General features: G+C 41.0%; 1 protein-coding gene across 1 annotated transcript in view; it reads left to right on the top strand.

Moving 5' to 3' along the window:
- The first annotated feature begins 2,296 nt into the window (after nt 1-2,296).
- Nucleotides 2,297-27,294, top strand: part of znrf1 (zinc and ring finger 1) — a 114,178-nt gene continuing 89,180 nt past the window's right edge. The window contains exon 1 of the mRNA XM_062022423.1: nt 2,297-3,052. Coding sequence (XP_061878407.1) covers nt 2,773-3,052 — 280 coding nt within the window. The 5' untranslated portion in view covers nt 2,297-2,772. The remainder of the gene's footprint in view (nt 3,053-27,294) is intronic.

The following is a 27,294-nucleotide window of genomic DNA, read 5'->3' as shown; positions in this document are numbered from 1 at the left end:
CATGACACTGTGTTCTTTACAAGTGTACGTAAACTTTTAATATATATATATATATATATATATATATATATATATATATATATATATATATATATATATATATATATATATATATATATATATATATATATATATATATATATAAATGTGTGTGTGTATTTACATATGTTTTATACTGTACAATTAAAAGTTAAAGTCCCAAAGGTTGTCACACACACACTAGGTGTGGTGAAATTTGTCCTCTGCAATTGACCCATCCACATGTTCACCCCCTGGGAGGTGAGGGGAGCAGTGAACAGCAGCGTGCGCCACGCTCAGAAATCATTTGGAACATGATATTGCAAATGTTGGTATTGATCTGGTACAAGGTAAAGGACACAATGGCCAACACCAAATACTATAAAAAAAATATGTTGACCATGAATATAATTATAATAAAACACACAAGCATTTATTTAGAAAAAAATTGTATTTCAATTTTTCGTACAATTAAACATTTAACACAAACCTATACATGGTGATTTCGTACATGTTAGTATAGAGCCGGTACAAGGTAAATACAGGCACAAGGTTGCCAATACTGTTACCTAAAACAAGAGAGATCCATCCATCCATTTTCTACCGCTTGTCCTTTTTGGGGTCGAGGGGGTCGCTGGAGCCTATCTCAGCTACAATCAGGCGGAAGGCGGGGTACACCCTGGACAAGTCGCCACCTCATCACAGGGCCAACACAGATAGGCAGACAACATTCACACTCACATTCACACACTAGGGCCAATTTAGTGTTGCCAATCAACCTATCCCCAGGTGCATGTCTTTGGAGGTGGGAGGAAGCCGGAGTACCCGGAGGGAACCCACGCAGTCACGGGGAGAACATGCAAACTCCACACAGAAAGATCCCGAGCCCGGGATTGAACTCAGGACTACTCAGGACCTTCGTAATATGAGGCAGATGCAGTAACCCAGGGGTGTCCAAAGTGCGAACCAGGGGCCATTTGCGGCCCACAGCTAATTGTTTACCGGCCCGCCACACATTCTGGAAATACTATTGTAAAAATAAAAAAGAGCATCAAAAAAAGTGGAATGAGGTGAAATCTAACGAGAAAAGGTTGCAATGTTGACACAAAAGCTGCCATGCAGGCTGTTTTTTTTTTCTTTTGTGTTTCTTCATTTTTCTTTTTTTGCCATTACTCTAAAAAAAAAAATTAGGACAAAAAAATCCATGTTATAATGAATTATTTTCAGGGTTCCAATTACTTCAAATATTTCACTTTAAAATGTTTTATGTGGTAAATATTGCATATATTGTGTAGTAGCCATATAAAAACATCAAAGTTTTCTTTGACAAAAGCGCATGAAACAAACAAAATAATAGTTCCAGCATAAAATCGACAGATATATCTGAAGTTGATCTCCTAACTTAGTTTAGTTTATATTTGAAGGGACAATGCACAGAAACATTAAGCTGGCAGATATGTTCTGTACCAGATTATAGCTAAATAGCTCATTTCCATCTGCAGTCCCTTAAGTGTTGAAAGTAAAAGAAAAACCTAATAAAAATGTATCACTTTATGAGTGGGGCACCTTTTGGATCCCAAATATATTTAGGGATTTTTTATTTATCTTTTCACTGATTACTCAAAAATATGAAATAATTAAAATCAATGGTGTCCTGCATTATTGATTTTTTAGGGCTCTAATTACTAAATACTGCATATTTCAGTTTTACTATAAAAAAAACTACGTTTTTTTTTTACTGAAAAGCCATAAAATATTTTTTAAATTTGTATTACTTTATATCAACTTTAAGTTGATATAGAGATTTACTGTAAGTGTTAAATGATTTAAAAAAAAAAAAAATCGGACTTATTTTTAACATTTTAATGACTGATACCCTTTATGGTCCGGGACCCCTAAAGGTAAAATGAATAAAAAATGCATGTATTTTGTTATGGTTTGAAAATAAAAAATATCAAAATGGCCCCCACATGCTTTAATTTTTCCGTGTGCGGCCCTCAGTGGAAAAAGTTTGGACACCCCTGCACTAACCCCTCTGCCACCTATTAGTCATAAAACAGTGATTGAGAACAATTGAACATAAAAACACTATCTTATAATTACAATAATATCAACAAAACAGCAAAAACAAAGTAAATGCAGATGCTACTGGTATCGGTACTCATGATTCTGATCAATACATTTACCCGGTATCGGATCGATATCCCAATGTGCAGTATCGACCACCCGTCAAGCAGACAGTCGTGGAAAGCGAGGGGGGGGGGGGGGGGGAGGTGACCCTGATTTCCGGTACGAAGTGTCGGACTAAAAAAACGGAACCATCACGGACAAAATGACGTTTTAACGGGGGCCAGACAGCAACCGTCGTCGGGACGTCTGACGTCACTGGCGTGTTTCCCGCCCGCTGAGAGCAACAGTCGTCACCTCTGCGCGTCTCATCCCGGGCTGCGATGGTTCCTGGTGCGGCGTGTTGTTGAATCCAGACGTCGCGGTCACATGATCCGCTCGGCGGGGAAGCGAGCTGTTGCGCGTGCACAGAAGTGAGCGCGTCTGCACGCACGCACGCGCACGCACAAGGACAGGCGGACAGAGGACAAAAGGGACACTTCCTGTCCGTCCTGGTCGACCGGATGGGGGGGGAAGCAGAGCACGGCGGGCCGGCCGAGGGCTTCTTTTCCCGGCGTGTCCGCGGATGACAGTGCAGTGCCGGTACCGCCCTCCGCCCATTTCAGCCACTACCGGTCCGGCGGCACCATGGGCCTGCGCAGCCGCTCGGTGAGCTCCGTGGCCGCGATGGGCATCGAACACAGTCCCGCCCTGCCCTTCGGCTTCTACACCTCCAGAAACGCGGACCCGGACCGGGCCGGGGGAGGAGGAGCGGATGGAACTCCCGCCGCCTCCCACGGCACCGACTACCAGGACGCTGGCGGTGGACGGCACCACACGGAAGGTGTGCTCTACCTGGGCTCCCGGGGGTCCCTGGCCGACACCTTGCCCCTGCACATCACCCCCCGCTGGCTCAGCGCGCACAGTGGTAAGGACGCACCTACCACAATATGTATTTGTATGTTTATTGGCTCCATTAGTTAGGACGTACGCACCATAATATGTATTTTTATGCGTATTAGTTGCACTGTAAAAAAAAACGGTCATCTACTGGCAGCTACGGCTGCCAAAAGAAAACCATAAAATTAAAGTAAAACATTGTAAACCAAATAATGATCAAAAACATATTTACAGAAATTTTCATGAAACGTTTTGCGGAAAAATATCGTAATTTTACAGATTTTTACTAAATTATTAAGATCGACCACCTTTAATAAAGTGACGATGCAAACAGTTTTGCAGAAAAATACCTTTATTCTACAGAGTTTTTCCAAATTATTACAATCAAACACCTTTAATGAAGTGACAATGCTGGCAGTTCCACAGAAAAATACCATTATTTTACAGATTTTTTCTGAATTGTTAAGACCTTTAATAAAGTGACAATGCAAACAGTTTTGCAGAAAAATACCTTTATTCTACAGAGTTTTTCCAAATTATTACGATCAAACACCTTTAATGAAGTGACAATGCTGGCAGTTCCACAGAAAAATACCATTATTTTACAGATTTTTTCTGAATTGTTAAGACCTTTAATAAAGTGACAATGCAAACCGTTTTGCAGAAAAATACCTTTATTCTACAGAGTTTTTCCAAATTATTACAATCAAACACCTTTAATGAAGTGACAATGCTGGCAGTTCCACGGAAAAATACCATTATTTTACAGATTTTTTCTGAATTGTTAAGACCTTTAATAAAGTGACAATGCAAACAGTTTTGCAGAAAAATACCTTTATTCTACAGAGTTTTTCCAAATTATTACGATCAAACACCTTTAATGAAGTGACAATGCTGGCAGTTCCACAGAAAAATACCATTATTTTACAGATTTTTTCTGAATTGTTAAGACCTTTAATAAAGTGACGATGCAAACAGTTTTGCAGAAAAAATACCTTTATTCTACAGCATGGGTGTCAAACTCTGGCCAGCGGGCCAAATTTGGTGTAATTTCACTTGGCCCTTGTGGCGATATCAAATTAACACTAAAGCTGGCACGCCGATCCTCCCGGGAGTCTTCCAAACGCCAGCCAGCCAGCGAGTGCTGGCCCAGTCACATAACATGTGCGGCTTCTGCACGCACGCACATTAGACTGCAACGCATACTTCATCAACAGCGATGCAGGTTACACTGAGGGTAGCCGAATAAAAAACTTTAAAGGCCTACTGAAATGAATTTTTTTTAATTTAAACAGGAATAGCAGATCCATTCTATGTGTCATACTTGATAATTTCGCGATATTGCCATATTTTTGCTGAAAGGATTTAGTAGAGAAAATCGACGATAAAGTTCGCAACTTTTGCTCGCTGATAAAAAAAGGCTTGCCTGTACCGGAAGTAGCGTGACGTCACAGGAGCTAGTATTCCTCACAATTCTCCGTTGTTTACAATGAGCGAGAGATTCGGAGCGACAAAGCGACGATTACCCCATTAATTTGAGCGAGGATGAAAGATTCGTAGATGAGGAACGTTACAGTGAAGGACTAAAGAGGCATCTTTTTTCGCTCTGACCGTAACTTAGGTCCAAGCTGGCTCATTGGATTCCACACTCTCCTTTTTCTATTGTGGATCACGGATTTGTATTTTAAACCACCTCGGATACTATATCCTCTTGAAAATGAGAGTCGAGCATGCGAAATGGACATTTAAAGTGACTTTTATCTCCACGACAATACATCGGTGACACACTTAGCTACTGAGCTAACGTGATAGCATCGTTCTCAAATGAAGATAGGAACAAAAGAAATAAATCCCTGACTGGAAGGATAGACAGAAGATCAACAATACTATTAAACCATGTACATGTAACTACACGGTTAAAAATTCTCAGCCTGGTAAGGCTTAATAATGCTGTTGCTAACGACGCTAAGGCTAATTTAGCAACCTAGCAACCGGACCTCACAGAACTATGATAAAAACATTAGCGCTCCACCTACGCCAGCCAGCCCTCATCTTCCCATCAACAGCCGTGCTCACCTGCGTTCCAGCGATCGACGGCGCGACGAAGGACTTCATCCGTGGGTTTGGCGGCAAGCATCGGCTAGGCGTAGTAAGTAGTCCTTGTTGTGTTGCTGTAAGTATTGTACTTAGCCGCTAATACACCGATCGATTCCACCTACAACGTTCTTCTTTGCAGCCTCCATTGTTCATTAAACAAATTGCAAAAGATTCACCAACACAGATGTCCAGAATACTGTGGAATTTTGTCGAAGAAAACAAGAGGTTTTTGTATCGGGTTGATGGGGTCCAACCACTTCCGCGGATTTTGTGATGTCACGCGCATAAATCATATCCAAAGGAGTATTTCAACCGGAAGTGTGGCGGGAATTTTAAAATTGCACTTTATAAGTTAACCCGGCCGTATTGGCATGTGTTTCAATGTTAAGATTTCTTCATTGATATATAAACTATCAGACTGCGTGGTCGGTAGTAGTGGGTTTCAGTAGGCCTTTAACACTGTTAGAAATATACGCCACACTGTGAACCCACACCAAACCAGAACCCTTTGCAGCACTAACTCTTCCGGGACGCTACAAGGTGTGTGTGTGTGGGGGGAGGTTTGGTGGTAGCGGGGGTGTATTTTGTAGCGTCCCGGAAGAGTTAGTGCTGCAAAGGATTCTGGGTATTTGTTCTGTTGCGTTTATGTTGTGTTACGGTGCGGATGTTCTCCCGAAATGTGTTTGTCATTCTTGTTTGGTGTGGATTCACAGTGTGGCGTATATTTCTAACAGTGTTAAAGTTTTTTGTACTGGCATCCTCAGTGTAACCTGTATCGCTGTTGATGAAGTATGCGTTGCATTCGCTCGTGTGTGCGTACAGAAGCCGCACATATCTTGTGACTGGGTCTGAACGATGTTAGAATGGATGAAAAGCGGACGTGACGATAGCTCACAGAGTACGTTAAAGGTTAATTTGTTCAACCTTGGCCCGCGGCTTTGTTCAGTTTTAAATTTTGGCCCACTCTGTATTTGAGTTTGACACCCCGGTGTTAGATTGGTAGTATGGACATAGACTTTTATATAACAAGCTACATATTTAATGAAAGATAATTACTGTAATTTTACATGAATTTGAAAGTAATTTAAGAAAACAGAAAATACTATGTATAATTAATTTGGTATTTTTCTGTAAAATAAATAGAAATATACATAGTTTGTCATTACTGGCATATTACTTAAAATAACAGGCTGATTGTTTATTTACAGATAATGTCTTCAATTCTACAGTTTTATAAACTATTTAAAACAAATAGAAAAATTACAGTAGAATTTTAGAGTAAATTAACCATAAAAATAGGATTTTTTTATACAGTGTATGCAAAGGTGCGCTCCTGTACCACTTGAGGCTAATTAGCATGCTGCTAAATGAGGTGGTTGGACGAATGTTCCTCAAGCAGGTTAAAGAGGGTTCATGCTTATCTTCCTGTTCTGGTTCCAGGTCCAAGTACAAACCTTCGCATGCTCGCACTTTCACGTTCAAAGTCTGAAATGATTAAGAAAAATGACTCCTGGCACAAGTTACCAAAGAACAGCTAATTGTCTTGTCCTACGTCTCATTTTTAGCATAGTATATTTCGGTCTTTGTCTAAGACAGGGGTGTCAAACGTACGGCCCGAGGGCTGGATCAGGCCCGCGAACAGGTTTTATCTGGCCCGCGGGATGAATTTGCTAAGTATATAAATGAGCTGAAATTTTGGAATGAAATAAACTGCTGTTCTAAATGTGTCCATTTAGGGCTGGGCGATATGGCCTTTTATTAATATCTCGATATTTTTAGGCCGTGTCACGATCAGTGTTGGGTTAGTTACTGAAAACCAGTTACTAGTTACAGTTACTAGTTACTTTATTTCAAAAGTAACTCAGTTACTAACTCAGTTACATACACCAAAAAGTAATGCGTTACTGTGAAAAGTAACTATTTTTTCTTTTTTTTTCTTTTAGTTTTTTTTTAAAAGCTCCCATTAATGCCCTTTTAGCCTTCATTTCAGTACTGTTCTTGCACTGGAGAATAATACAATCTGTTGATCAACTTGACATGCATTTGCATCACTGAACTCAGAAAGCAATGTGGTCTACATACAACACACAAAGACAAAGATATGTTTCAAAGGGCCAATTTGTTTCAGGCCAGAACAAATTGACACAACTATTTTAGATAGCTGCAACATAACATACATAAGCAACAAACAGCATAATAACAACATAGCTGTAAACCTGGCTTCATCTAAGGTAGGCACACGTGACATACACAAAGCCTAACCAGGCAGATTTGAATTGTTGTTTTGTGCAGTAGATGGGATCTTTGATCCAAGACACAACTTACATTGAACTAAAATGTTCTTTTCTTTGTGCTCGACAAAAGAAAAGTGAGAATATCTCATACTTGCCCACCCTTCTGAATTTCAGTGCCTCTCCCTGGGACAACCATTCTCCCTAATTTCTCTCGATTTCCAGCCGGACTTAAGGCACGCCCCCTCCAGGTCCGTGTGGACCAGAGTGAGGACAGCCTGTCGTCATGTCCGCTTGGCCAACCAAAAAGTAACCACAGAACACTATACCGTATAGTGTTCTGTGGTTACTTTTTGGTTGGCCAACGGTTTACGTTGTATAGCGCAGCCCCCTCCCTTTCCTCCCCTCCCCTCTCCACACCCAGACACACACACAGAGCGCGCCTCCGCTTGTGACACAAGAGATTCAGAAGGATGACACCGCACCGCAGATCTTCTGTTTCTACATAAAAAATAACGTAAAATAACGCAGTAAAGCATCATGTAGTAACGGTAACTGAGTTACTGAATATAAAAGATAACGCGTTAGATTACTAGTTACCGCCGAAGAAAGCAATGTTACTTTGTAACGCGTTAGTCCCAACACTGGTCACGATACACGATATATATCTCGATATTTTGCCTTAGCCTTGAATTAACACTTGATGCATATAATCACACCAGGATGATGATTCTATGTGTCTACATCAGGGATCCCCAAACTACGGCCCGCAGGCCAGATCTGGCCCCCCAGCATCCAAAATCCGGCCCACGGGAAGTCCCAAGTTAAAAAAAAAAAAAATTTTTTTTTTTTTTTTTAAATGTTATTTTATTATTATTTTTTTAAAATCCATTTTCTACCGCTTGTTACTCTCGGTGTCTCCTAGCCACTCAGGCAAATCATATTGTCTAAAAATAAATTTTCCCATCGATAATGTGACAATGTTAAATGTTGATGAACATCAATGTTAATTGATGTTAAATGACAAAACGGATTAACTCGCTGGAATATAAAGACAATGTGTATATATATATATATATATATATATATATATATATATATATATATATATATATATAGCCCGGCCCCCGGCCAAATTTTTTTAACCCAATGCGGCCCCCGAGTCAAAAAGTTTGGGGACCCCTGGTCTACATTAAAGCATTCTTGTTCATACTGCATTAATATATGCTCATTTTAAACTTTCACGCAGAGAGGGAAACCACAACTAAGTCAATTTAGCAAAACTGTATTTATTAAACAGTTATTAAGCAGTGGCACAAACATTCATGTCATTTCCAAAACAGAAAGTGCAAGATTGTCAGAGACATTTTAAAACAAGCTATGAGTGCACTTTTGTGCATGATGTCACTAAGATGACATATCAAAACAACACTAAATTAAAGTGCACTTTTTGTACAGAACACCACTACAATATTTTAAAACAAATAAAGTGCACTTTTGTGCATGATGTCACACAAGATATTTCAATAACTGTCACATAAAAATGAGCAGCATAATAGGAAATCAAATAGTGTATGTCCTTCGCTATGTGGTAGGTTCCTGCGTACGTTATCTCCTTCTGTTGTTGACTATTTTTTTCATACAGTGTTGATCTGGAAATGGTTGCTTTGGCATTTTGTGGGTGTGGCACCGAACGGAGATGTTGACATGCAGAGTTTCCAGTAGCGCTGGGCGATATGGCCTTTTATTAATATCTCAATATTTTTAGGCCATGTCACGATACACGATATATATCTTGATTTTTTGCCTTAGCCTTGAATGAACACTTGATGCATATAATCACAGCAGTATGATGATTCTATGTGTCTACATTCAAACATTCTTGTTCATACTGCATTAATATATGCTCATTTTAAACTTTAATGCAGAGAGGGAAATCACAACTAAGTCAATTTAGCAAAACTGTATTTATTAAACAGTTATTAAGCCGTGGCACAAACATTCATGTCATTTGCAAAACAGAAAGTGCAAGATTGTCAGAGACATTTTAAAACAAGCTATGAGTGCACTTTTGTGCATGATGTCACTAAGATGACATATCAAAACAACACTAAATTAAAGTGCACTTTTTGTACAGAACGCCACTACAATATTTAAAACAAATAAATTGCACTTTTGTGCATGATGTCACACAAGATATTTCAATAAATGTCCAATAAAAAGTAGCTGCATAATAGAAAATCAAATAGTGTATGTCCTTCACTATGTGGTAGGTTCCTGCGGATGTTATCTCCTTCTGCTGTTGACTATTTTTTTCATACGGTGTTGATCTGGAAATGGTTGCTTGGGCATTTTGTGGGTGTGGCACCGAACGGAAATGTTTACATGCGGAGCTTCCAGCACTCCTTATTCTCTAGCGGGTGAGTTTTCAAATGGTGCTACAAATTAGCAGTAATGCTACTTTTTGTTGCAACGCTTTTGCCGCATACTTGACATATTACGGTTGTCTGTTCAACATCTTCCCGCTTGAAGCCAAACCACCGCCAGACGATGGACCCTGTGCTGTTTTTCTTGGAATGATTTATTCTTCCTCCATTTGTTACCAGATTCGCACCTTCTCTCTCTCGTATTACCACTCGCACCTCTCAGCTAGCATCACTGCTAACATTACCCATGCCGCTACCTCTCTGCTCCACGAGAGCGTATGACGTTGCACGTGCGACAGTATGTGACGTATGTAAGAAGGTGCGCTTGTTTTAAAGTCTCTGTGAGAAGGAGAGACAGGAAAGAGTGAGAAACGCACGCAGTTTAATGCCCCGCAGCTAAAAGCAACTGCGTGAGAACGTATACTCGAATATCCCGATATAGTCATTTTCTATATCGCACAGAGACAAACCCGCGATATATCGAGTATATTCGATATATCGCCCAGCCCTATGTAGATTATGCCAGTGTTTTTCAACCTTTTTGAGCCAAGGTGCATTTTTTTTCATTGAAAAAAGCCGGAGGCACACCACCTGCAGAAATCATTAAAAAATGAAACTCAGTAGACAATAAAAAGTCATTGTCGCAATTGTTGGATATGAATTCAAACCATAACCAACCATGCGTCACTATAGCTCTTGTCTCAAAGTATTGTCACAACCTGTCACATCACGCCCTGACTTATTTTGTGTTTTTTCTGTGTTTTCCCGTGCGTGGTGTTTTAGTTCTTGTTTTGCGCTCCTATTTTGGTGGCTTTTCCTGTTTTGTTGGGATTTTCCTATTGCAGTTTCATGTCTTCCTTTGAGCGATATTCCCCGCACCTGCTTTGTTTTAGCAATCAAGAATATTTAAAGTTGTTGCTATCTTTTTTTGTGTGGACATTGATTGTCATGTCCTGTACGGACGTACTTTGTGGACGCCATCTCTGTAAGTCTTTGCTGTTGTCCAGCATTCTGTTATTGTTTACTTTGTAGCCAGTTCAGTTTTAGTTTTGTTCTGCATAGCCATCCCTAAGCTTCAATGCCTTTTTCTTAGCGGCAATCGCCTTCTGTTTATTTTTGGTTTAAGTATTGGATACAGTTTGACCTGCACGCTGCCTCCAGCATATTGTGATCATGACAAAGCAATTAGCTACCTGCTGCCACCTACTGAAATGGAAGAGTATTAAACGGTTACTCTGCCGAGCTCTAGACAGTACAGACACTCAACAACGGCACATTATTTGCAGACTATAATTACTGGTTTGCTAAAAATAGTTTTAACCCAAATAGGTGAAATTACATAATGTCCCACGGCACACTGTATCTCACGGTACACTAGTGTGCCGTGGCACAGTGGTTGAAAAACACTAGATTATGCCACATATGTAAAAAAAATAAAAATAAACCACATGATGCTAGTGCACCAGTCGAGGAAAATGAGCAAACTACATAAATAACATCCTGTATTTTGATTTTGATATTATTTTTTTTATCTTGATAAGATTGAAAATTAACACCAATGAATTGACTGATAAACATTATCACATAATTTATTCAGAAAGTATAAATAACGACAAATAAAGATAGAATACTATTAACCGCAACATGTCAGTGTAAAAAAAACCCAACAACATACATTTTTAAACAAAGAAAATAATTTGAAGTTGTCTTTATTTTTATGTTATCGTGCCATGATTTTATCAGTCCGGCCCACTTCGAAGTACAATTTTCTCCATGTGGCCCCGATCTAAAATGAGTTCGACACCCCTGGTCTAAGATTTTCCCCTTCGGTTTTTGTATACCGTCTCGGTTATCGTACGCAGGGTTTCATTGGTTATATTCATTCATTCATGTATTTATTTGATAGGGATAGTACAATCAAACATTGCTACCCATAGGCAATCGATGTCAAAGTACATAAGACTTATAGCCACAGGCTAATTTGCAACCCTCGTCCCTGGTTAGGCTTTTAAAAAAAGAAGAAAAAAGTGGAAAAACACATATGTACAAAAGGATTAAGACAAGTACTTTTGGCCCCATTTGTCCATACTACACCCAGTTCTAGTGCTCACACTTCTGATTTTACTTAAGCCACTTTTTCAGTTTTGTGCAGAAAAGTTTAATGTCCGAGTGGGACTTTAACTCCAGTGTAGTGTTGTCCCGTTACCAATATTTTGGTACCGGTACCAAAATGTATTTTGGTACTTTTTAAAATAAAGAGGACCGCAAAAAATGTCATTATTGGCTTTATTTCAAACAAAAAAATCTTACGGTACATTAAACATATGTTTCTTATTGCAAGTTTGTCCTTAAATAAAATAGTGAACACACAAAACAACTTGTCTTTTATTAGTCAGTAAGCAAACAAAGGCTCCTAATAAATTTAGCTGCTGACATATGCAGTAACATATTGTGTCATTTATCAATCTATTATTTTGTCAACATTATTAAGGACAAGTGGTAGAAAATGAATTATTAATCTGCTTGTTCATTTACTGTTAAAGACCTACTGAAATGAAATTTTCCTATTCAAAAGCGAGGATAGCAGGTCCATTTGTGTCATACTTGATCATTTCGCGATATTGCCATATTTTTGCTGAAAGGATTTAGTAGAGAACATCGACAATAAAGTTCGCAACTTTTGGTCGCTGATAAAAAAACCTTGCCTGTACCGGAAGTAGCAGGACGTCACAGGTTGTGGAGCGCCTCACATCTGCACATTGTTTACAATCATTCCCACCAGCAGCGAGAGCGTTTCGGACCGAGAAAGCGACGATTACCCCATTAATTTGAGCGAGGATGAAAGATTTGTGGATGAGGAAAGTGAGAGTGAAGGATTAGAGTGCAATGCAGGACGCCAGGATGTATCTTTTTTCGCCAGGTACAAGGGCTCATGGGATTCCACACTTTCTCCTTTTTCTATTGTGGATCACGGATTAGTTTTTTAAACCACCTCGGATACTATATCCTCTTGAAAATGAGAGTCGAGAACGTGAAATGGACATTCACAGTGACTTTTATCTCCACGACACTACATCGGCGAAACACTTTAGCTACGGAGCTAACGTGATAGCATTGTGCTTAACTGCAGATAGAAACAGAAGAAACATGCCCCTGACTGGAAGGATAGACAGAAGATCAACAATACTACTATTACTTCTAATATCAGGAGACACCGAACCAAACCCTGGACCTGTAACCACACGATTAATGCTGTCCCGCCTGGCGAAGCCTAGCAATGCTGTTGCTAACGACGCCATTGAAGCTAACTTAGCTACGGGACCTCGACAGAACTATGCTAAAAACATTAACTCTCCACCTACGCCAGCCCTCATTTGCTCATCACCACCCGTGCTCACCTGCGTTCCAGCGATCGACGGCGCGACGGAGGACTTCACCACGATCATCGGTGTGGTCGGCGGCTAGCGTCGGATAGCGCGTCTGCTTTCCAACTCAAAGTCCTCCTGGTTGTGTTGCTGCAGCCAGCCGCTAATACACCGATCCCACCTACAGCTTTCTTATTTGCAGTCTCCATTGTTCATTAAACAAATTGCAAAAGATTCACCAACACAGATGTCCAGAATACTGTGGAATTTTGCGATGAAAACAGACGACTTAAGCTGGCCACCGTGCTGTTCCAAAATGTCTGCTACAATCCGTGACGTCACGCGCAAACGTCATCCTACCGAGACGTTTTCAGCCGGATATTTCGCGGGAAATTTAAAATTGCACTTTATAAGTTAACCCGGCCGTATTGGCATGTGTTGCAATGTTAAGATTTCATCATTGATATATAAAGTATCAGACTGCGTGTTCCGTAGTAGTGGGTTTCAGTAGGCCTTTAATATCTGCTTACTTTCTCTTTTAACATGATCTATCTACACTTCTGTTAAAATTTAACAATCACTTATTCTTCTGTTTGATACTTTACATCAGTTTTGGATGATACCACACATTTGGGTATCAATCTGATACCAAGTAGTTACAGGATCATACATTGGTCATATTCAAAGTCCTCATGTGTCCAGGGACATATTTCCTGACTTTATAAACATAATATACATTAAAAAAAAACGAAAGAAGATTTTGTGATGCTAAAAAATATCGATGTAATCATAGTAGTATCGACTAGATAGCTCCTGTACTTGGTATCATCACAGTGGATGTTAGGTGTAGATCCACCAATGGCGGTTGTTTATATTGTAGCGTCTCGGAAGAGTTGGTGCTGCAGGGAATTCTGGGAATTTGTTCTGTAGTGTTTATGTTGTGTTGCGGTGCAAATAATCTCCCAAAATGTGTTTGTCATTGTTGTTTAGTGTGGTTTTACTACATGGCACATATTTATGACAGTGTTGGCGTTTTTCATACGGCCACCCTTAGTGTGACATGTATGGCTGTTGACTAAGTATGCACGTCATTCGCTTGTGTGCCTGCGTCCAATGTAAAGATAACTGTCTTGATGGTTAATAATCGGACATTATGAAATCTTGTCATGACTTTGCCAACTAACAATAATTATTAACATGAATATTTATCACTATTCCTTCAGGGATGAAGCTTGGAACATGTGAACTATAAACTATATTTGTCCTACTTTTTAGAGGCGGTATAGTACTGAATATGATTCGTTAGTATCGAGGTACTACACTAATACCGGTATGCCGTACAACCCTAATCCAGTGGCAAAGAGTTCCACAGATATGAGGCCTTCACTGAGAACACAGACTGACCCAGAGTTGTCCGGCAGCTTTTCACTCTACACCTCCCACCCACTGCGGCTCGAGTCTGGCCACCTTCCCTACTGACTATAGATTTTGATTGTACAATTATAGTCTTCGGGGTCGCAGGGGAGGAGGGGGTTGCTGGAGCCTATCTCAGCTGCATTCGGGCGGTAGGCGGGGCACACCCTGGACAAGTCGGCAACTCATCGCAGGGCCAACACAGATAGACAACATTCACACTCACATTCACACACTAGGAACCATTTAGTGTTGCCAACCAACCTATCCCCAGGTGCATGTCTGAAGCCGGAGTACCCGGAGGGAACCCACGCAGTCACATGCAAACTCCACACAGAAAGATCCCGAGCCCAGGATTGAACCCAGGACCTTCGTATTGTGAGGCACATGCAGTAACCCCTGTTCCACCGTGCTGCCCTGACAGAAATGTTGAAATGTAATATTTATTCTACACATTTTTACAACATTAGAAACCATTAGTACAACGGAGGCTACTCAGAAGGTAAAATAACTCCTGGAAATTACTGGCTTAGAATGGCCAAAGGTATATATGTGTGTGTCCAAGTTTAAGGAAACGGCAGGCTGTCTTCTTTTAAAAGATTTATTACAATCTTTGGCAAGCTAGATAATGTTTGCTGTGGTCTGTAACAACATGGCACACAAAGAACTATCTGAAATGCAGCCAATATTACATACAGATAATGTGTTATGAGTCATGCAAAACTAAATTATATACAAAGACGATGAAAGTAAAAGATTTTAAATGAGCTCAAATATACCTACAAATGATTCATAATGATGCAATATGTACTTACAGCTAGCCTAAATAGCATGTTAGCATTGATTAGCTTGCAGTCATGCACTGACCAAATATGCCTGATTAGCACTCAAACAAGTCAATAACATCAACAGAGCTCACCTTTGTGCATTCAGGCACAGTATAAAACTTTTGGTGGACGAAATGAGACAAAGAAGGAGTGGAATATTTTACATGTAAACAAACTGTGTTTGGGTCATGTTTGTCCTCAAACAAAAAACATACTAAAACAAAAAAATAATTTTTCCTCCATCTTTTTCCATTTTCAATCCTTTTTTAAAAATACTCCAGGGAGCCACTAGAGCGGCACTGAAGAGCCGCATGCGGCTCAAGAGCCGCGGGTTGCTGAACCCCGCCCTACACAGATCATTTTCAGGGGGGTGGCTTCATATTGCTGCATGACAATGTTTTTAACCTTCTGTTTTTATTAATAAAATGTAATATTGAGACATTGTGTAATTGAGGACTCGACCAGAACATGTTATAACAGAATTTACACAATATTTCAGCCAGCCAGAAATAAAAACAATTGGCAACAAATTTAGCATCTATTTTTGGTGTTTTTGGCGACTGTACTCGTGGTTAGAGGCTCTGTTTAATTTCTGTTGTGCGAGCTGCACACAGGCTGACGTCACACTTGCTTCTCGCTGCTGGGAGCCTTTCTCTCATTAAAAGCCGGCAGTGTCATCTTAAATTGTGAAGATCGCTGTCCGCGGGTATATCTCAAATATATTAAAGTACGTCCACAGCACGTTCATGCTGCCTCCGCTCCAGACAACCCCAGTGTTTCCCACACATTCATTTATTTGTGGCGGCCCGCCACGAAAGAATTACGTCCGCCACAAATAAAAAAACATTTTTATTTTTATTTTTAAAAAAACATTTTTGTCCTGTCCAGCTTCTCGGGCAAATCATATAGTTGATTTAGATGCCCATATAGGCTGTTCAGACTTACTTAACAAAAGAGAAGTGTAGGATACTTCTCTTGTTGCCTTATTTGTATTTGACCACTACTGTTTTCTGTTTATTTGTTACTGACTGTGGCAGGACATCTCTGCCTCTGTTTCACTTTATGTTGCTGGTAAATAATATGGTTGTAGTAGTAGGCTAAAGTTAAATTATTTAGTATGCACTAATTAAAGGGGCAGAGCTTTAAGAGACATTTTAGCTTTTATGTTTTATAACATATATTTTTTGTAGGAACCACAATTAATGAATATATTTCAGTGAATAACTTATTGGGGCGGTGTAGCTCGGTTGGTAGAGCGGCCGTGCCAGCAACTTGAGGGTTGCAGGTTCGATCCCCGCTTCCGCCATCCTAGTCACTGCCGTTGTGTCCTTGGGCAAGACACTTGACCCACCTGCTCCCAGTGCCACCCACACTGGTTTAAATGTAACTTAGATATTGGGTTTCACAATGTAAAGCGCTTTGAGTCACTTGAGAAAAAGCGCTATATAAATGTAATTCACTTCACTTCACTTCACTTCACATTGTTCAAATCTGTATATAAATATGTTCATAAAGTGTTGTAATTATATTGTAAAATGGATGGATGGATGGATGGATGGACGTTTAAAACAAAACTGTTATTATTAATTAGTAAGTATACATTTTTTGAGCCTTTTTAGAGAAAATCATATCATTGTAGTACATTATGCAAATTAATCGATGATGTCATGGTGACCACGCCCATAGCCACGCCCATAGCCACGCCCCCACCGCCACAGGTATCTTGCCAGTTTATGGGAAACACTGAACCCTGTGCGTATGGCTGGTGTTAATGTGTATGTTAGTGGGTTATGATGGTCATTTTTCCCATGGTCTGTGTACACACCGTGTTGGCGGAGAATGAACAAGTGTTGTGTGTCTAGGAGTGAAGTACGGAGGCAGGCGTGTGTGCACGGAGGAAATACTTGTTGGAATTGGGCCCGTTGTTAGCATACAATTGGCCATAAAAGCTAAACAGAGCATCAGAATTTGTTTTCTTTTTGACGCTACAATACATTATATTACTTACAGTATATACTATATCAGTGGTTCTTAACCTGGGTTCGATCGAACCCTAGGGGTTCGGTGAGTCGGCCTCAGGGGTTCGGCAGAGCCTCCGCCGCGAAGGTCAAGACACACCCGACTCATCGTGTAAATAAAAACTTCTCCCTGTCGGCGTATTATGGATACCCCCTAACAATGTTCCCTCTAATTTTCCATATGTGTGAGCAAACGCAAAAACTCCTTGAGCATTCAGTGGAGCACATGTGAGCGACGTCAGACGTGCACATGCACACCAGCAGCACACCTGTCCCAAACCTGACTAAATAAAAGTTCAATGTTTTATTATTGTAATCAAATGACAGCAGTCATTTCCATGAGATTATTTTCTAATATAAGTGTTTTGGCCCACTTACAATGACTATAACATATTGTTTTTCATGAGCTGTGTACTAGTATTATATGTCTGGGTGGGGGGTCCTACTTTGGAAATAATGTGTACCCCTTTCAGATATCGCATTTAGTTCCCACTAAAACATTCACATGTTGCACAATGAGATGTAAACATGGGATCATGTGTCCATTCCTGTAACTTTCCGTTTGTGAAATATATCTTTATTAGTATTTCTTTAATATAATAACATCATTTTATGATTACGGTTCGGGTTCGGTGAATGCGCATATGGAACTGGTGGGGTTCGGTACCTCCAACAAGGTTAAGAACCACTGTACTTTATTATTTATATTGTTAGGTGTGGTGGCTAATATGAAGCCCGTACATTAAGGAGAAACTCTTAACATGGTTAAACCGGGTCTGTAGAGGATTGCTTTTATTTTGAAGCCGGAAAAGTGTGTGATTGGTTTGAGAAAGTGTCTTGACATGTTTTAATGTCGGATCGACTGTTTGCAATAAAAAAAAGTCTCCTTCTGACTTCATGCCGACCGTTTTTCATTTTTGTCGAGCTTTTATGTCATCCTATTTACTAAATCAGTCACAGTAACAATCTAAATGTTATGTTATCACTGCACCTTAACCGTAATCTGAACCCGGAAGTGAAGCGCCACCCACCTCTTATGACGCGCGCAGCAGGTGTTTGCTGCAGGGATGTCGCCTCTTCTCACGGCTAAAAATAGTCCTTTCTTGTCGGGAGAACAACTTGCCATGACTTTAAACCTGATTTTCCATAAAGGCCTACTGAAACCCACTACTACTGACCACGCAGTCTGATAGTTTATATATCAATGATGAAATCTTAACATTGCAACACATGCTAATACGGCCGGATTAACTTATAAAGTACAATTTTAAATTTCCCGGGAAACTTCCGGCTGAAAACGTCTCGGTATGATGACGTTTGCGCGTGACGTCACGGGTTGAAGCAGACATTTTGGAATAGCACGGTGGCCATCTTAAGTCGTCTGTTTTCACCACATAATTCCACAGTATTCTGGACATCTGTGTTGGTGAATCTTTTGCAATTTGTTCAATTAACAATGGAGACTGCAAAGAAGAAAGCTGTAGGTGGGATCGGTGTATTAGCGGCTGGCTACAGCAACACAACCAGGAGGACTTTGAGTTGGATAGGAGACGCGCTACCGTGAGTACAGCTTTGGCTTCCAAACATTTGATCGCTTGCCCGTACGTGCGTGCCGCTATGTGCATGTCACGTACGTAACTTTGGGGAAATATATGTTTCTTGCCGACTCTGATGGCGGCCGGGGTGTCGTCTAAAGCTACAACGCCGTCCGCCGCCGCGCCGCTGTCCTCACCTGTCTGGGTTGACTTCCTCCGTCTCCGGGCCGCCGACCTCACCGATCATTGCGGTGAAATCATTCGTCGCGCCGTCGATCGCAGGAGAGCAGGAGAGCACGGGTGTTGATGAGCAGATGAGGGCTGGCGTAGGTGGATTTAGTAGAGAACATCTTGTAGAGAACATATGTTTTTAGCATAGCTCTGTCGAGGTCCCGTAGCTAAGTTAGCTTCAGGTCCAGGGTTTGGTAGTATTGTTGATATTCTGTCTATCCTTCCAGTCAGGGGCTTATTTCTTCTGTTTCTATCTGCAGTGAAGCACAATGCTATCACGTTAGCTCCGTAGCTAAAGTGCTTCGCCGATGTATTGTCGTGGAGATAAAAGTCACTGTGAATGTCCATTTCGCTTTCTTAACTCTCATTTTCAAGAGGATATAGTATCCGAGGTGGTTTAAAATACAAATCTGCGATCCACAATAGAAAAAGGAGAGAGTGCGGAATCCAACGAGTCCTTGTACCTAAGTTACGGTCAGAGCGAAAAAAGATACGTCCTGCACTGCACTCTAATCCTTCACTCTCACTTTCTTCATCCAAAAATCTTTCATCCTGGCTCAAATTAATGGGGTAATCGTCGCTTTCTCGGTCCGAATCGCTCTCGCTGCTGGTGTAAACAATGTGCAAATGTGAGGAGCCCTTCAACCTGTGACGTCACGCTACTTCCGGTACAGGCAAGGCTTTTTTATCAGCGACCAAAAGTTGCAAACTTTATCGTCGATGTTCTCTACTAAATCCTTTCAGCAAAAATATGGCAATATCGCGAAATGATCAAGTATGACACATAGAATGGATCTGCTATCCCCGTTTAAATAAGAAAATTTCATTTCAGTAGGCCTTTAAGGTAGAATTTATTTTGTCAATTTCTGCTCGCTTGTGGCTCATCAGTAGCAAGTGAACTGCAGCCAAGTTCCCCGCTACGGCACGGCCCGAGGGTCAAGAAGGAAGTGTTAGCGTTTACTGCCCGTTAAAAAAATGTGTGCTGTTATTGAAATTTATAGTCAACGTGTTATTATCGCATTAAGTTTGACAGCCCTAATATATACAGTCGTGGTCAAAAGTTTACATACACTTGTAAAGAACACAATGTCATGGCTGTCTTGAGTTTCCAATCATTTCTACAACTCTTATTTTTTTGTGATAGAGTGATTGGAGCACATACTTGTGCTTGGGACAGCGTGGCGCAGTTTGGAGAGTGGCTGTGCCAGCAACCTGAGGGGTCCTGGTTCAATCCCCACCTTCTACCATCCTAGTCACGTCTGTTGTGTCATTGAGCAAGACACTTCACCCTTGCTCCTGATGGGTCCTGGTTAGCGCCTTGCAGGCAGCTCCCGCCATCAGTGTGTGAATGGGTGAATGCGGAAATAGTGTCAAAGCGCTTTGAGTTCCTTAAAAAGGTAGAAAAGCACTATACAAGTATAACCCATTTATCATTTATCATTATACAAGTATAACCCATTTACCATTTGTTGGTCACAAAAAACATTCATGAAGTGTGGTTCTTTTATGAAGTTATTATGGGTCTACTGAAAATGTGACCAAATCTGCTGGGTCAAAAGTATACATACAGCAATGTTAATATTTGGTTACATGTCCCTTGGCAAGTTTCTGTTATGTTTAGGAGGGAGTATAGACGGCACAGACCACAAGGGGGCAGTAAAGCTCTATGATTTATTATATATAAACAATATAATATATATAATAATGAAACAATACTATTAATAAACTAGAGAATGGCGTGTGACAATGTGTAGGATTAACTGTTGTGTGTTACCGTTAGTGTTGAGCGAATCTTTTGTCAGACCAGAGGGACAAGGCAAGAAGGCAGTCCGTGGGCAAGCAAGTGGTCGGGGGATGGAGAGAAGCAACGAGGTTCGTGTCCAAGCAGGGGGGAGTCGAGGATCGAGGGAGGCAGTCCGGAATCCAACAGGAAAGTCGAGGCACTCTGCTTAATCACGGGAGACGCGGGAAGTACTGCGGGAAACACAAGGAACGTGCTCGCAGCAGAAGGCATGCGGGACTGCGCATGCGCCGTGACTGTTTCACTGCAATAAGGCGCTTTTGGTAGCCATCCACGTGGGAGAGGAGCCCGAGACGCGATAGCTTACTGAAAACAGAGAACTACGTTCCGGCGCTGGATCTTAGGGTCCGCTAGCCTTTATGCTGCCTGCCCTCATTAGTCCCAGGTGCGCTGATTACCTACTGCTTGCAGCCGAGCAGGGGCGTGGCCGTGATGCGGGAAGAGTGAAAAAGGCGTGCCCCAGCGCGCCTCCAGTGGAGGCGCCGGCCGTGCTCGCAGCAGAAGGCATGCGGCACTGCGCATGCGCCGTGACAGTTTCACTGCAATAAGGCGCTTTTGGTAGCCATCCACAAGCTTCTGGCAAGCTTCTGGTTGAATTTTTGACCACTCCTCTTGACAAATTTGGTGCAGTTCCGCTAAATTTGTTGGTTTTCTGACAAGGACTTGTTTCTCCAGCATTGTCCACACGTTTAAGTCAGGACTTTGGGAAGGCCATTCTAAAACCTTAATTCTAGCCTGATTCAGCCATTCCCTTACCACTATTGACGTGTGTTTGGGGTCATTGTCCTGTTGGAACACACAACTGCGCCCAAGACCCAACCTCCGGGCTGGTGATTTTAGGTTGTCCTGAAGAATTTGGATGTAATCCTCCTTTTTCATTGTCCCATTTACTCTCTATAAAGCACCAGTTCTATTGGCAACAAAACAGGCCCAGAGCATAATACTACCACCACCATGCTACATCGATTGACACTCTAGACCAGTGGTCATCAACCTTTTTGGACCCAAGATCCCTGGTCTTGGCCATGAACCAATGAAAAATCACCTTTTTAACGCAGTTTTTAAAAAAAGACAAAAAATTCCTTCCAACTCAAGACTTTTTTTTGGCAATAATACACACCTTAGCTGTTACCACATTTAGTTTTGCTCAAACATCAGTCGGACAAAAAAACAAATTTTAATAGAAAATATGAATTGCCATGTCATTTTTAAGCTTATGAACGTTCTTAAAGGGGAACTGCACTTTTTTTGGAATTTTGCCTACTATTCGCAATCATTATTAGAGATTTGACGGATGGATTTTTTTTTCTTTTTTTGTATTGTACATATTAAGTAAATTTGATCAAAAGTCAGCTTAAAATGGATCATATGGGAGCCGTTCAATTCTGCCTAAAAAAAACATCCTAACACCTCCATTCGGGTTTTATATACATGATGTAAGTAAATATGTAATGTAGTAACAGGCACATGTATAATAACATTTAATTATATTTACGTATTTTGGTCTTTTTTTTTCATCACCGATTTCTGCTCACTGCAGACTTTGAGAGCCAACACACATAATAAAACATCACTCACTGTGCAAGGTCTGTTGTCATTAGGATGCCGACTGCTGGGATGTTCATATATTCCCATTTAGGTGAAAAATGTCTCCTAATCCTCACAAAGAAACGGGGTAGGGGGAGATCAAGCGCTTTTCGTGTCGTTTTTATCAGTTTCAGGTCTTACATTGGCTGTCAAAGTGTCCCAACTTGTCAAATTACCTACTCAGACGTCTCATGTTCAGGTGAGATGTATGATTTATGATCTAGAATAAATTTACAGAGAGCAAGTAAGAGAGGAAACGGAGACCACTTGATGTAACCAGGAAAGTGATTACGTCGCCGCTATAGTTTGTTTGTGTTAGCGCTTATAATACCAAAATAACAATGTAGATTCAAATCACAAAATGTAAATTGAGTAGTGTTGGCACTTTTTGAATGGTTATTCATCAGATTCTATGGGCGGAATAGTGAAGCTCCCATTGGCTGGGCTGTTTTTTTTATATTTATTTAAAAATTTAGAATGCATTAAAAAAAAAATCCATCCTTTGTCATGTCTTTCATAATGATTGTGAACGATAGGCAAAATTCCCAAAAGTGTGCATTTCCCCTTTAAATTTCAAATTTAAGGCCTTCTATTTGGCAATAATACACACATTTGCTGTTGCTACATTTAGTTTTTCTCAAACTTTACATGGAAGAAAAAAACTAAGATATTTTGCAGTTAACAGAACACATGAATTGCGATGTCAAGTTGCAACATTTCATTTTCAGCATGTGTCCCTCAAGTCAGTGTTGTGGCTGTGAACACTGTACGTTTTTTATAGTTTGGCTCATAATTGCACACAGCTAGTCCGAGGCAGTCTGTGAGATGTCTGTCAGTAAGGCAGCTCCTATACTTTGATTTTATTATTTTCATTTGTGAAAAAGCCATTTTTACACAGAGAAGTGGGACCAAAGTAGGCAGCCAGTTTTAGTGCAGTGTAGTGAAGAGGGGGAACATCTCTCGGTTTACCACTACCAGTCCCCAAAAGTCACTGTTCCCTGCTCTGTCTTTCAATTCAATGTCATTTTGCAAATCAATTATTTCCATGTCAACATCAATTTGTAAAGCAAATGCATGTCTGAATTTGGCTGCTTCCTGTTGTACATCAAAGGGTTTGATACAAAAGCAGCAATGTTTTCCATGACATACAGTATACCTCTCCAAAATGCCCACTGAACGCTGCCGTCACTTTGTCCAGGTATATGTGCAGGACACTTCTGGGTGGAAAACAGCCTTGTCATTTTGGAAAATGTGTTAGCTTCCTTTTTTTCATAAGAGTAGTCCAAACACACAACTTGGCCTTGAATGCACTTGCTGCACTTATTTGTGGGACAGGTGCTTGGTTTTCCCCTGAATTTCAGTGTTAAGAGCATTCAATGTTTATCAATCAATGTTTATTTATATAGCCCTAAATCACAAGTGTCTCAAAGGGCTGTACAAGCCACAACGACATCCTCGGTACAGAGCCCACATACGGGCAAGGAAAAACTCACCCCAGTGGGACGTCGGTGAATGACTATGAGAAACCTTGGAGAGGACCGCATATGTGGGTAACCCCCCCCCTCTAGGGGAGACCGAAAGCAACGGATGTCGAGTGGGTCTGACATAACATTGTGAAAGTCCAGTCCACAGTGGATCCAACACATCAGCGGGAGTCCAGTCCACAGCGGGGCCAACAGGAAACCATCCCGAGCGGAGACGGGTCAGCAGCGCAGAGATGTCCCCAACCGATGCACAGGCTAGTGGTCCACCCGGGGTCCCGGCTCTGGACAGCCAGCACTTCATCCATGGCCACCGGACCTATGCAACTCCCCCTCGCAAGGGACAGGGGAGAAGAGGAGAGAAGAAAAGAAACGGCAGATCAACTGGTCTAAAAAAAGGGGGGTCTATTTAAAGGCTAGATTATACAAATGAGTTTTAAGATGGGACTTAAATGCTTCTACTGAGGTAGCATCTCTAACTGTTACCGGGAGGGCATTCCAGAGTACTGGAGCCCCAATAGAAAACGCTCTATAGCCCGCAGACTTTTTTTTGGCTCTGGGAATCACTAATAAGCCGGAGTTCTTTGAACGCAGATTTCTTGTCGGGACATATGGTACAATACAATCGGCGAGATAGGCTGGAGCTAAACCGTGTAATATTTTATACGTAAGTAGTAAAACCTTAAAGTCGCATCTTAAGTGCACAGGAAGCCAGTGCAAGTGAGCCAGTATAGGCGTAATATGATCAAACTTTCTTGTTTTTGTCAAAAGCCTTGCAGCCGCATTTTGTACCAACTGTAATCTTTTAATGCTAGACATAGGGAGGCCCGAAAATAATACGTTACAGTAATCGAGACGAGACGTAACGAACGCATGAATAATGATCTCAGCGTCGCTAGTGGACAAGATGGAACGAATTTTAGCGATATTACGGAGATGAAAGAAGGCCGTTTTAGTAACACTCTTAATGTGTGACTCAAACGAGAGAGTTGGGTCGAAGATAATACCCAGATTCTTTACCGAGTCTCCTTGTTTAATTGTTTGGTTGTCAAATGTTAAGGTGGTATTATTAAATAGATGTTGGTGTCTAGCAGGACCGATAATCAGCATTTCCGTTTTCTTAGCGTTGAGTTGCAAAAAGTTAGCGGACATCCATTGTTTAATTTCATTAAGACACGCCTCCAGCTGACTACAGTCCGGCGTGTTGGTCAGCTTTAGGGGCATGTAGAGTTGAGTGTCATCAGCATAACAGTGAAAGCTAACACCGTACTTGCGTATGATGTCACCCAGCGGCAGCATGTAAATACTAAAGAGTGCAGGGCCAAGAACCGAACCCTGGGGAACTCCGCACGTTACCTTGACATAGTCCGAGGTCACATTGTTATGGGAGACGCACTGCATCCTGTCAGTAAGATAAGAGTTAAACCAAGACAAGGCTAAGTCTGACATACCAATACGTGTTTTGATACGCTCTAATAAAATATTATGATCGACGGTATCGAAAGCGGCGCTAAGATCAAGAAGCAGCAACATAGATGACGCATCAGAATCCATCGTTAGCAATAGATCATTAGTCATTTTTGCGAGGGCTGTCTCCGTAGAGTGATTTGCCCTGAAACCGGATTGAAAAGGTTCACAGAGATTGTTAGTCACTAAGTGTTCATTTAGCTGCTGTGCAACAGTTTTTTCGAGAATTTTGGAAATAAACGGAAGGTGGGAGACCGGTCGGTAGTTTACCATGAGGTCAGGATCGAGGTTAGGTCTTTTGAGCAGAGGATGAATAACCGCTTTTTTGAATGCTAGGGGAACAGTGCCGGAGGAAAGTGATAAGTTTATAATATTTAACACTGATGGACCTAATAATACAAACAGTTCCTTGATAAGTTTCCCAGGAAGTGGGTCAAGTAAACATGTTGTTTGTTTTATCCCACTTACACGCTGTAATAATTCCTCTAATGTTATTTCATCAAAAATAGAGAGACTATTTTGGAGGGCAGTGTCCGTCGTATATACAGTCATATTTGTGTTAATAGAGCCCAGTTGTAGCTGGGATGCGTTGTCTTTAATCTCCTTTCTAATGAGTTCAATTTTCTTATTAAAGAAATTCATCAAATCATCTGCCGAGTGGGTGGAGCTACTGGGAGGAGTCCCTTGTTGGGTTAGCGATGCTACTGTACTAAACAGAAATTTAGGATCGTTTTTGTTGAGGCGGATGAGATTTGAGTAGTATTTAGCTTTAGCTAAGGTAAGCATGCGTTTATAAGTTATTAAACTATCACTCCATGCTTGATGGAAAACCTCAAGTTTAGTCGCGCGCCATTTGCGTTCCAGTTTTCTACATGATAATTTATGAGCTCTAATTTCTTCTGTAAACCATGGGGTGCGCCTTTTAGGGGCCCTTTTTTGCTTTAGCGGTGCTATACTATCAATAATTTCGCGCAAGGCATCGTCAAAGTTGTTAGTGAGTTTATCAATAGAGCCGACATAATTTGGGAATGGTGCTATTACCGAAGGCAGTAGGTCAGCAAGAGTCATCGTTGTGGCAGCATTAATGTTGCGGCCGCTATAGCAGTTATTATTATTATTAGCTTGTTGACAAAGAGTCAAAACTTCAAATTTTATAAGGTAATGATCGGACATTACTTTAGTATATGGAAGTATCATAACTTTGGAGGTGGTGACACCCCTGACAAGCACTAGATCTATTGTATTACCGTTGCGATGCGTGGGTTCATGTATTATTTGTGTAAGACCACAGCTATCAATTATGGTTTGGAGCGCCACGCACTGAGGGTCCGATGGGGTATTCATATGGATATTAAAGTCCCCCATTATGATTATATTGTCGGCGTGCGTCACTAGATCAGCAACGAACTCTGAGAATTCACTGATAAAGTCCGAATAGGGCCCAGGGGGGCGGTAGATAACAGCCAGGTCGAGAGGTAGCGGTGTGACAGACCTCATAGTAAGCACCTCAAACGATTTATATTTATTATTTAGGTTAGGGGTAAGGATGAGATGTAATATATATATATATATTAGGGGTGTAACGCTACACAAAAATTTCGGTTCGGTACGTACCTCGGTTTAGAGGTCACGATCCGGTTCATTTTCGGTACTTTTGTAAATTTTGTAAATTCAGTTTTGAGGTTAAATCTGTCAAGCAGCCATGCAACATCGTACAGTTCTTTGTGCTCCTCATTCCTCGTTGACAGAAACGTATTTATTTCTGGCAGCAAATCAAGAAATGTTTGCAGA

The sequence above is a fragment of the Entelurus aequoreus genome, linkage group LG16, assembly GCF_033978785.1.
Source record: "Entelurus aequoreus isolate RoL-2023_Sb linkage group LG16, RoL_Eaeq_v1.1, whole genome shotgun sequence".
Classification (NCBI taxonomy): domain Eukaryota; kingdom Metazoa; phylum Chordata; class Actinopteri; order Syngnathiformes; family Syngnathidae; genus Entelurus; species Entelurus aequoreus.
Note: the sequence above shows the minus strand (reverse complement) of the source record. Positions and strands in the feature narration are given on the sequence as shown.